Raw genomic sequence first — 9,971 nt, 5'->3', positions numbered from 1 at the left:
ATCCTATGTCGATTGCACCGGCAGCCAAACCACGTCCTCTCGGACGTCACACTGTAGTTAGTCAGTCATTCAAGCTCACAACAACTGTTCCTACGAGACGACGGTTTTGCCTCGACGATGGCGGTGTCGGTCCAGGTCCCCTCTCCTCTTCGCGTTGCCTTGCATGCGACAATGCATGTCTGCGTAGGAGCAAGTGCCTCTCTACGAAGGCAAAGAAGACGCCAACGGTCTCCGCACGGGTTCTGGTAGTTCGACCTCTTGCCATTCCTCTAGACTACTGTCGTGGGCGTAGGCAAACTCGTCTTTGCAAACGGCGACACGTACGTCGGACAGTTTGCGCAGGGCTACCGGCACGGCGCCGGCATCTTCACGTACGACCGTGGCCAGCGCGTCTACGAGGGTGAGTGGAAGCTCAGCTTGCGGCACGGCAAGGGCAAGGAGACGTGGCGCGTGAACGACACCACGCTCTACAGCTACGACGGCGAGTACGAGCGAGGCGTGCCGCACGGCTACGGCCTCGAGCGCAAGAAGCTCGCCAAGTACGCGGGCGAGTTTCAGCATGGGAAGAAGGAGGGCCATGGCCGCATGGTGTGGCCCAACGGCGACAGTTATGACGGCCAGTGGCGCGATGGGCGCATGGGCGGCCTCGGCAAGTTGGTGCGTGCAATCGACGGCAGCTCGTACGACGGGCACTGGGTACACGGTCTGCGGCACGGTCGCGGCAAAGCCATTGGGCCAGACGAGGTCCGAGCTATTCGAGTTTTGTAGTATTGCATGACAAGGTGTGCATATATAGGTCTACGACGGACTGTGGAAGGAAGGATTACGGCATGGCGATGGGACGGTCGTCGCCAACGCGCACGAGCGCAGCGGTGTCTGGGACAAGGGCGTTCGCGTCAAGTGGACGACCCCTGAAAAGTTGATCCAATCCATTTGATAAGAGTATCCAACTACACTATAAAAGAGACGTATACAACGGACGTATGTATCCACGAGGTAGAGTTGGTGCTTTGGATAGATATACAACTTGTCATTTGCGGGCCAGGATGTCAAAAAAGTACTGCGACTCGAGCGCGCCGTCCTCGGGCAAGTCGGTGCAGTGCACCGCGTTCTGGACACGGTCGACGCCGAACCGAGCTCGGATCGTGCTCGGCTTGAGCTCCCGCGCCATGTCAATGTCCCACGGACCTGCAATCTCTCGAAAGCGCTGCACCTATACGAGACAGGAAGCCATGAGCCGCCGCGAGCGATGACGTCCTCGTACGACTTCGCCCGAGCCCTGCAGCTCGAGCGCGATGCACGGCCCGCTCGTCAAGTGGTCGACGGCTTCGTTGAAGTGCGGTACGACGCCATCGTAGAGCTACGCACGTCAAAATCAAAAAAAGGCGGCGGGTTGGTGGGTTCGAAGCCGACCTCGAAAAACTCGGACGCGGACGTGCGGTCGAGGCGGAAGAGCTCCATGGCCGAGATGGAAAGACCGCATTCGAGAATCGCATCGATGACAGACCCGACGTGGCCCTCCTTGAGCACATGTGGCTGGATCACGCAACACGTACAGTTGGCAAACGTCGCGGGCGACGGCCACGGCTTCTCGACGTACTGGTCGTGGAGCCTACGAGACGTCGACAATGGGCGAATTCGATTACTGTACTGGACGTACTGTTGCGCCTCCAAGGCGGACGCAGCGACTTCGAGCGGGTGGTTGAAGCGGCCTTGGACGGTCGCTGCGACGTTGGGAAGACGCTCAATGGCGCTGTCGCCAACCACCTCGATGGCCACGACGGGCACGCGGTCGCGCAAAAACATCTTGACAAACGAAAGCGTGAGCTGGTTGTGCTGGAGCTGCGTGAAGAGCGCGCCAAGCGCTGGGAGGTGCGAAAGGAGCAAAATGGACTTCTGCGCCTGCTTCGCGAGCTGGCTCGCCGTGTGGCTGTCGAGGTACTCGGTGAGCTCAAAGTGGCGGCCAAAGAGCACGACCTTGCCGCCGAGGAAGAAGTCCTTGGCGACGACCGACGACGGGCACTCGGTCTTCTTCAAGAAGAGCTTGTTGGTCTTGCAGTCGAGGATCTCGACGTGGTGACTGTCGTGGAAGTAGCGCACGTTAAAGTTGCGGTGCATCCTACACCCAAGCCATGACGTGGCAGCGTGGTACGCGTCGTCGCCTACTGCGCATGCTGGTCGAACCACTTGGCCTTGAAGCCGTAGATCGTCTCGCGAACCGCCTGCATCGCAAAGGGCAAAGTGCCGAAACCGGCGCTCGCCGAGCGTTTGGTTGCGTGTTTTTATAAGTCCCATATTCAAAACAAATATGTGGATAAAACACGCAGCCACATCGAGTCGAGCGCTTGATTGCAACGGCAACGTCGCAAGGCCAGCCCATCCTCGCTCTCGCCTCTTCCGTGTTGACGGACTCGATGCTCGTACCTTCAACGCATGGTCTTCTTATACACGATGTTGAACTAGCCCCGACGAAGCGGCTTTGAGAGAAGGACCAACGCTCCGGGATCCAGATCTGAGTTGAAGGTGGGACGAGGTGCACTCCATCTTGGCAGCTCAGCTCAGACACGCTTTGTGCACTCGAGAGGACACATTACGACGACTAGGATTTTAAAAACTCAACACGGATGCTGCGGCTGCTATACGACGTGCTTGGCGCGCTGCATGTCGCGGTTCGGGTTGAAGAACTGGGCTTCGATCGAGACGCTCGCGTCCCCGCGGCCGCAGTGCACTTGGATCATGCGCGCGCTACACAAATCTCGTTGAAGCCGCCAAGCAGAAGAATGCACTACCTCGAGAGAAACACTTCTTCAAACTCAATGTGCGGGCACGACACGTAGACAGCGATGACGCCAAAGTCCATGTGATGCAGCACGACCGAGTCGTCCGAGATCGAGCACTGCGCTCCGTTGACCGCGATCCAGCGCGGCGTAAAGTGGCTGCCGTACGACGCGTCGAGGACCTGGAACGGGTGCACCCCGATCGACAAGAGCGTCGGAGAGACAGGACACGACGACATGTTCTGCACGACGAGCCGGAGTTCGACGATTTGCATCACCGAGAGCGCGCCGTCCCGCCACACCGAGCTATGTACATATAAACTTCAGACAACGTGTCCATCGAACGTCATCAGTACCGGGTCGTGCGTGAGTTGGAGCGGCGCGCGAGAACGCCCCAGAGGTCGAGGCCCTGGCCGCGGCCCATGGCGACGACCGACTCGTCCTTGGTGTACGCACCGCGCGGCAGTAGCATCGACTGGTCGAGGTACTTCCACTTGTGGTACATGGCCGTGAAGGACCGCGTGAGGAGCAGAATCTCGTCCTTGGGGATGCGCCAGCGCTGCATGATGAGCGCTTCCCAGAGATACGCTTGCTTGCCGTCCATGATGCGTCGCTTCCACTCGTGGGATGTCTGCGCGACGCGCGTGAGCATGACGCCGTCCAAGAACCGAAGCACATGGGGGCAAGTGTCAACGAGCACCGAGAGGCTCGAGGAGGATGACGACGAAGAGAGGCTGGTCGTCTTGGGCGCCTTGCGTGGCTTCTTGTGCACCACGGCCTTGTGCGTGCTAGGCAAATGCATGGTGAGGCGCGGCGGCGCGGCCGAGACAAGAGGCGTGATGGAGCAAGGAATCCAGAGCATCGTCGAGCCGTTGCTGTGCAAGGTCGCGGAGGCGCTGGTCGTCGCGACTGCTGCTGCGTGGTGCGCAGGGGACGCGTTCAATTGCTGCTTGAGGCGCTCGTTCTCGGCCTCCAAGGCGCGAATGCGTGCTGGATGATCTTGGCACGGCTGTTCTTGCGGCTAATTGGAAGGCGCAACGCCTACATATCGTCTCGTCAGTCTCGTCATGGTGGTCGTCGTCGTAGTCGACCTACCGCGAGAAGCTCGTCAAAGCCCGTGTTGACCTCGACGCGCGTGATCTTGGCGCGCGACTTCTTGCGCTCGTAGCTAATGTCCTGGTTCGAGAGGCCCGACGTGCTCTCGTCCATGTCGCCAAGGCTGGCGGGCGTGCGCGGCGCGTCACGCTGCTTGCTGTGCATCCACGTCATGGATGCTTCCGGCAGCGCCGGTGCAGGGCCCGCGGGCGCGCTAAAGAGCTGCGCAATGTCGACGTCCCAGAGGCCGTCGCCATGCGCCGGGAACTCGTCCGCCCGCTGCTGCTGCTCCATCGCCGGATGATGACTGGACCAAGGTCCGAGCAATATTTTTGGCCCGTCGAAATATTATGGTCGGTCGCTCGCACTTGAAGTTCGTTTTCTTTTCTTTTATATTACGCTTCTCTTGACATTTCTATGCAACGGCCACAACCTTGTAATATTATTTCCGAGCAATTTCATTGCTCGAAATCCGGCGCAGCAGCGTCGGCCGGCGCCGTGTCCACGCGGCCATGCCCCGCGAGGGTCCCGGCCATGGTCATGGCCACGATGGCCCACGGCGAACGATGGCGTGACGAGACGCCGAGGGATGGCCTGGACCGGCGAGGCTACTGCGCGTGGCGGCGCGAGGCGGCGGCGCCATGAAGCGTCGGTGGCCGTCGACGCGACATGTGGCGCAAGTCGTTGGATTCCTGCCATGTGCAATGACCCTCATACAAGCTGGATCGCGAAGACGGGTCATGCTAATAGGACATGGGCGTGGACGCGCGGAAGGAAGTCCCCACGGGCGTCTCTCGTAAAGAGACGAGGCTATCCCGCTACCGTAGAGGCAGTAACTTGCAGCGTCGTCGGCGAGTAGCTCGACGCTGCGCTCGACTGCTGCGTCCCACGAAACCAACTTCAAGCGCCTATCCTCGCCAGGAATGCATCCGAGATGCCAAGATCGCGAACACGTGGTTGTGGTCCTGGGTGCTCTGTGGACGCGGCGTCCCCACGTGCCCCTCCTTGCTCCGCACGCTCGCACTAGCATAGGCGTAGGGATGTTCCCATTAGCTTGCGCCTCGACGAGTCGATGGCCCGCTCTCTTGGAAGCGTACACTGTACCGTCGGCAATGTTGTCGAAGGCAAGATGCCCTGAACTGCAACCTGGTCGGGCACGTGCATGCGCTCCAACCCATTGGTCCTCGCTTGTAAGGCCTGTCTTTTCCCAGTCGACCACGGATTGCAGTTGCAGCTCCCTCAGGCGTGCTACGTGATAAACTTTGCTCCTGCGGCTGGCTGTTGACCTGATCCGAGCCAGCTTCGTGGCACTCGGTCGTCGCTACTCATTGCAATGGAAGTGAACGCGCCGTCGATCATCCCACTCTACACGTGGCACGCTGAGCAGGCAGCGAGCGTATAGCACGCGACACTAAAGTTAGCACCAACTGTGGCGCTCGTCGCCTGGCGTGACCTCTCGCGCAGCCTCGAGGCGTTCGGTGAAACGGGTGTCTTTTCCACTAAAAGGGCAGCCAAGATCGCGGCCTTTGGTGTTCATTTCGGAAATCGCCGGCGATGGAGAAGGAGGCAGCGCTGACGCAGCACCAAGGCGGCTTGGCCGAGTACCCGAGCCGGAAGCCGCTCCAGAAGGCGCTCGTGGTGTCGATCCTCGTGTACATCGGGTCCTTTGCCTTCACGTGGTACAAGGTGTACTGGGACACGCTCATTTCGCTCGCGTTCGTCGCCCTTGGCTACTATGCGATCTACGACCCCAACAGTCGCCCGATGGGCAAGGCCTTCCACCTCGTACGTCATCTGTCTGCGCCACGCTGGCAACGACGATATATTGTAGTTTTACATTGGGCTCATGCTGTGCATTCTCTTGCACACGATTGCGTTTGCGCTGCTCGTCGCCGAGCTTGTGAGCAGCCAAGTCGAAGCGGTGCTCAACCTCAAGCTCATGGACTCCCCGACGGGCCTCATCATCTTTCTCATCATTCTCGAGGTCGGCTACATGACGCTCACGGTACGATCAACAGAAGCTAGCATCAGTGGCCACGAAATGATGATGTCCATAGGGCGTCGCGATCGGGCTGTGCTACCGCCTCCGCTGCGAAGTCGACGGTATCGTCGACGACCCGATCGAGTACCACGAGCTCCTCTAATCGCTACGACCCTCGTGTGTTGTGTATACCGTCGTTCTAATGTCAAGTACATCTGCATCCTTGGAGCGTCTTATGCCATCAACCACCACGCCAACGACAGTAGAATGGAAAACCAACGGATGTTGAGCTCGGATACGTGAGTTAGTATTGCGTTGATGCGATCGTCGGCGCGAGCTACACCCTACTAGTACTGAACATGCAGTGAGGCATCGACCATGGCTTGGCGGGCTGTCTTGGCCGCGACTGCAGCAGCGACCGCCTCGGTATCACTGAGAAAGGCGCAACCGAGACACGCGAGAGCCATACAAGAACCTCGGGCGGTAGCATGCCCAGCCGCGTGCCGAGGAGAGACAACGAAGGCGTCGTCTTGCTGCGGGAACGCGTCGGTGGTCGAAAGGATGCGGCCCGTGCTCTCGTTGATAAGGAACCATGAGAGCACCTTACTGGGTTGCGACGCATCACGCGCACAGCGGCGCAAGTGATGTGCCACCGACGACTGCAACACCACGATCCGACCATTGTATACGCGTGATAGGCGATGACTGCTTCTGTAGCTTTCGAGTGGCGTAGTGTACCTCGGTGTGCGTGAGGAGGGTGTCGACGACCAAGTTGACGCGAGCGAAAGTCTCGAGCACGGCCTCGACGTTGACGACGTCGTAGAACAAGAGTGCCTGGAGCGAGACGGCTTCGTTCCCGTACTGCGCTGCCAGGGCGCTAGGTGCGGCGATACCTCGAACGCCTGCACTTGACAGAGCACTTGATGCGACTCGAGCGTGGTGCGGTGGTCGCTTTCCACCCACGTACGTCGGCACAAGACGACCTCGTTGGCCGTGGAAACAACATGGGACGCAACGACTTTGGCTTGCGCTTTTGTACGCGGTTCGGGAAGGTTTCACCAAAGGACGCGCCAGCGCTGAGGAGCGGCAACATCACCTCGAGGGATGTGGCATTGGCTCTTGGGACGTTCTGGATGTCCCTCTCCAACACGACAGGATTTGTGGTCGTGTCCCACGTCACGGGTGTCGGCAGCATCTGAAGGATCGGGCAGACAGCGGCGATTGGAGCGTCCAGGCTCGCTGTGGAGGGCACGTTCACGTCAGCTCTACGCGATGACAATAGCAGCGCGCAGTCGCTGTGCCCATGCTCGATGGCCAGAAGGAGGGCCGTCGCGCCATCCTAGCAGCCACGCGGTGCATGCATTTCCATGTAGTAGTAGAGTACATGTACTTGGTGCGAACCTACCTTGTTGGTTGTTAGGGCGTTGATATCGTGTGCTGCCATCGCCAAGAGCCTTTCGAGATCGACGACGTGGCCAGCACGTGCCAACGCATGCAACGCCGTGTTGCCGCAGTACGGGCGAAGTGAACTCCAAGGCGAGGTGTCCATCTCGTTCAAGAAACGCGAGGCGCAACTGGTTGCAAAAGCCGCAACGAGATGGTATTGGTGCCGCACTTGTGTGCCATACACAGCGCCCTCAGTTGCGCGCATGATAAGCCTCATGTCCGAATGACGGACGTCTCGACGTGGCCGCGTCGTTCGGTTGTCAACGTCGATCCGAGTATCCGGATTCGGATGAAAACCATCTGGGTCCACCAATAACCGATAGTGAACCTTACGGTTGGCATCCGGGCTCTGGCCGTCCACCAAAACACGCCCCATGCACTCGACTGTGGCGCTTGCAACCAGGACTAGCGTTGTACGGAGCAATTGCGCCGAGCCCTTTGCGAAGACGACCACCTCGAGCCGACGACGTACTACACAAGAGCAAGGGTAGCTTTTGACTCTTGACAAGAAGCATGTTGGCATGACCCCATGCCATGACCCAGCCGAGGTCAGAGAAGGACAAGATGCAGCAAAAACGACAGCAAACGTCGGCACAACCGTTGGGCCTTGCATATCAGAGTCAGCAAGCATAGCAGGGTCGGCAGGCATGTCGAGTTCCGTTGCCTTCATCGGCGGCAACCGAGAAGCGGAAGATCGCCCGACAAGGCTACGTGGAGTCGGGCTACGATGCTACGGTGCACACGCAGCAAGCACCCCAGTTGCATTGCCAGGCCACGATGGACCGTACCGGTAGCTCCATTTTCCGATTTTAAACGAGAGAAGAAATTCGCTTTGGTTCAACGCTGGATCGACCAGATGGTAAACGCGCCCTGTCGCGCTACAACCGCTCACTTTTCGATTTCTCGGCAGCATGCGTGTCGCTTTCCAGCAAGCGGCGGCCCTTGTCGTCCTCGCCACGTCTGCGCACGGCTTTGCCTCGTACGCCTCGAACCCGCCGCCGTTCCAGCCGTGGTCACCGACCGACACGACCAACATGGCGCCGTGCCCGATGCTTAACGCGCTCTCGAACCATGGCGTCTTGCCGCGCAGCAACATTTCGGCCTCGGACCTGCGTTCTGCGCTGGGTGCGCTGCAGTGCGACAGCCTCATCCAGCGCATCCTTTCGAGTGATAGCGTCATGGCGCTGGGCCATGGCGGCTTGTTGACGCTCGCCGACCTCGATGTGCACGGCGCGATCGAGCACGATGCGTCGCTCACGCGCCAGGACGCGGCCCTCGGCGACAACACCAAGCTCGACCCAACGCTGCTCTCGGCGTTCAAGGCGATCTCGGCCGACGGCAAGTACATCACTAAGTCGGAGCTCGCGGCCTACCGCGTCGCGCGCGCCGCCGACAGCAAGGCGCGCAACCCATCCGTCCGCTTTGGCGTGCGGGAGCAAGTCACTGCGTACGCCGAGGCCGCGGTGCTCTTCGTAGCGTTTGAAGACGACTCTGGCGCGATGCGCCTCGACTGGCTCGAGATGTTTTTCGCCCACGAAAAGCTACCCTTTGAACTGGGCTGGACGCTGCGCCGCATCTCGCTTGCCCGTGTGCTTCTTGTGGCCGGCGAGCTGCGTGGCTCGGCCTTTGGCGCCCAAGTGCTGGCCATGATCGCTTAAGTATTCGTTTTATATGTGTGTTTGTGTGTTGTGGACTTGGTGGTGGGACCATGTGATGAGTTGTATCTGTGCGCTGGATTGTGCTCCATGAAGTGCGTCATCCCTGCGTAGCGCTGCCTTTAGCCTCAACCAAAAGGGATCGACCCAGGTTCATAGGCTCACAGGTTCAAGAGCACGATGCAGAAGGCCACTCGCAGGTTGCCTACGTAGTCAATCATCATCGTGCTAATGGCGGAGATGCAACAGCTAGCAGCACAGTACGGTAGCAGCCTTCACATCGACGCTTTCCAGCATGTGTCGCAGCCTCGCGGCTGACCAGGGTGGTGGCACTTGACGATCCATGAGCGGCGCGTCGTTGCTGATGCTTGGTGCTTATCGCGTGGCCATGGGCACTCGCATGACGATCACAGAGATCGCCATCGTCGCATCCCACCTCGGGCTTGCATGAGCTCGTGCGTGCCTTGCACCTCGTACTTACCGGATGCGTGTCAACAGTCCCTCTGAAGTGCGAACTCAACCGGTTCTCGAGCCGGCTGAGCCAGCCGGTTGCGGGACGGGAGCGCTGGGACCAATTGAGTTGTCGCGCCATGGCCAAGACAGCAGCAGCAAGAAGCGTGGAAGCTCGCGACGATGCGCGTCGGCTCATGCTACAATGCAATGTAGAGGACAAGGCGCCAGCCAAGAAGAAGGTACATGCCAAGCCGACGCTCAAGAAAGGCCAGCCCTTTGCCGCCTTGAGCAAGGGCCACAAGTGCGTGAATGCGATAACTGTCTCTCGTATCCTCGTCCCTCACCACGCCCACAGACGCCCATCGGGCCAGCCGAAGGCGAATGTGACCAAGACCGTCCAGCGACCGACCAAGCACCAAGAGCTCCAGCGCAAGCAGCGCCTCGACGAGCAAAAAAACTTTGAAGAGCGGATGAATGCGACCAACCTTCGGAAAGAACGCGCTGCGTCGACGCCTGCCTTTGTCATGGCCCCGCCACCTTTAGCTTTCTCGGGTAGCATGTCTC

At 59.6% G+C, this 9,971-nt stretch overlaps 6 protein-coding genes across 6 annotated transcripts; 3 read left to right on the top strand and 3 right to left on the bottom strand.

The window, feature by feature from the left end:
- Window positions 1-117: 117 nt before the first annotated feature.
- SPRG_09651 (hypothetical protein) lies at window positions 118-937 on the top strand (the record flags this gene model as incomplete). The annotated part of the gene is made up of 4 exons (XM_012349076.1): window positions 118-135; window positions 188-245; window positions 293-744; window positions 797-937. The coding sequence occupies 4 exons, from the start codon at window positions 118-120 to the stop codon at window positions 935-937; spliced, it is 669 nt and encodes a 222-aa protein (XP_012204466.1).
- A 42-nt stretch (window positions 938-979) lies between these two features.
- SPRG_09650 (hypothetical protein) lies at window positions 980-2,231 on the bottom strand. Its single transcript, XM_012349075.1, has 5 exons — window positions 2,167-2,231; window positions 1,661-2,119; window positions 1,414-1,612; window positions 1,265-1,360; window positions 980-1,213 (listed from the first exon to the last, which is right to left on the bottom strand). Exons 1-5 carry the CDS (start codon window positions 2,226-2,228, stop codon window positions 1,031-1,033), a joined length of 999 nt encoding a protein of 332 aa, XP_012204465.1. The 5' UTR covers window positions 2,229-2,231; the 3' UTR covers window positions 980-1,030.
- Window positions 2,232-2,636: 405 nt separating this feature from the next.
- On the bottom strand, window positions 2,637-4,166 carry SPRG_09649 (hypothetical protein; the record flags this gene model as incomplete). The annotated part of the gene is made up of 4 exons (XM_012349074.1): window positions 2,637-2,745; window positions 2,790-3,083; window positions 3,134-3,798; window positions 3,873-4,166. The coding sequence occupies 4 exons, from the start codon at window positions 4,164-4,166 to the stop codon at window positions 2,637-2,639; spliced, it is 1,362 nt and encodes a 453-aa protein (XP_012204464.1).
- Window positions 4,167-5,426: 1,260 nt separating this feature from the next.
- On the top strand, window positions 5,427-6,016 carry SPRG_09648 (hypothetical protein; the record flags this gene model as incomplete). Its single annotated transcript, XM_012349073.1, has 3 exons — window positions 5,427-5,657; window positions 5,704-5,877; window positions 5,930-6,016. 3 exons carry the CDS (start codon window positions 5,427-5,429, stop codon window positions 6,014-6,016), a joined length of 492 nt encoding a protein of 163 aa, XP_012204463.1.
- A 141-nt stretch (window positions 6,017-6,157) lies between these two features.
- Window positions 6,158-7,297, bottom strand: SPRG_09647 (hypothetical protein; the record flags this gene model as incomplete). Its single annotated transcript, XM_012349072.1, has 5 exons — window positions 6,158-6,190; window positions 6,592-6,687; window positions 6,747-6,836; window positions 6,893-7,192; window positions 7,259-7,297. The coding sequence occupies 5 exons, from the start codon at window positions 7,295-7,297 to the stop codon at window positions 6,158-6,160; spliced, it is 558 nt and encodes a 185-aa protein (XP_012204462.1).
- An 899-nt stretch (window positions 7,298-8,196) lies between these two features.
- On the top strand, window positions 8,197-8,957 carry SPRG_09646 (hypothetical protein; the record flags this gene model as incomplete). Its single annotated transcript, XM_012349071.1, has 1 exon — window positions 8,197-8,957. Exon 1 carries the CDS (start codon window positions 8,211-8,213, stop codon window positions 8,955-8,957), a length of 747 nt encoding a protein of 248 aa, XP_012204461.1. The 5' UTR covers window positions 8,197-8,210.
- Between the last annotated feature and the right edge of the window lie 1,014 nt (window positions 8,958-9,971).

Source organism: Saprolegnia parasitica, assembly GCF_000151545.1.
Source record: "Saprolegnia parasitica CBS 223.65 unplaced genomic scaffold supercont2.50, whole genome shotgun sequence".
Lineage (NCBI taxonomy): Eukaryota > Oomycota > Saprolegniomycetes > Saprolegniales > Saprolegniaceae > Saprolegnia > Saprolegnia parasitica.
The sequence above is the reverse complement of the archived record's forward strand: the minus strand, read 5'-3'. Positions and strand labels throughout refer to the sequence as shown.

Coding starts and splice junctions, on each gene's coding strand:
- SPRG_09650 (XM_012349075.1), bottom strand. CDS start 2,228: ATGCAGGCGGTTCGCGAGACGATCTACGGCTTCAAGGCCAAGTGGTTC. Junction 2,120..2,166: donor TGGTTCGACCAGCATGCGCA/GTAGGCGACGAC, acceptor GCTTGGGTGTAG/GATGCACCGCAACTTTAACG. Junction 1,361..1,413: donor CCGCGTCCGAGTTTTTCGAG/GTCGGCTTCGAA, acceptor TGACGTGCGTAG/CTCTACGATGGCGTCGTACC.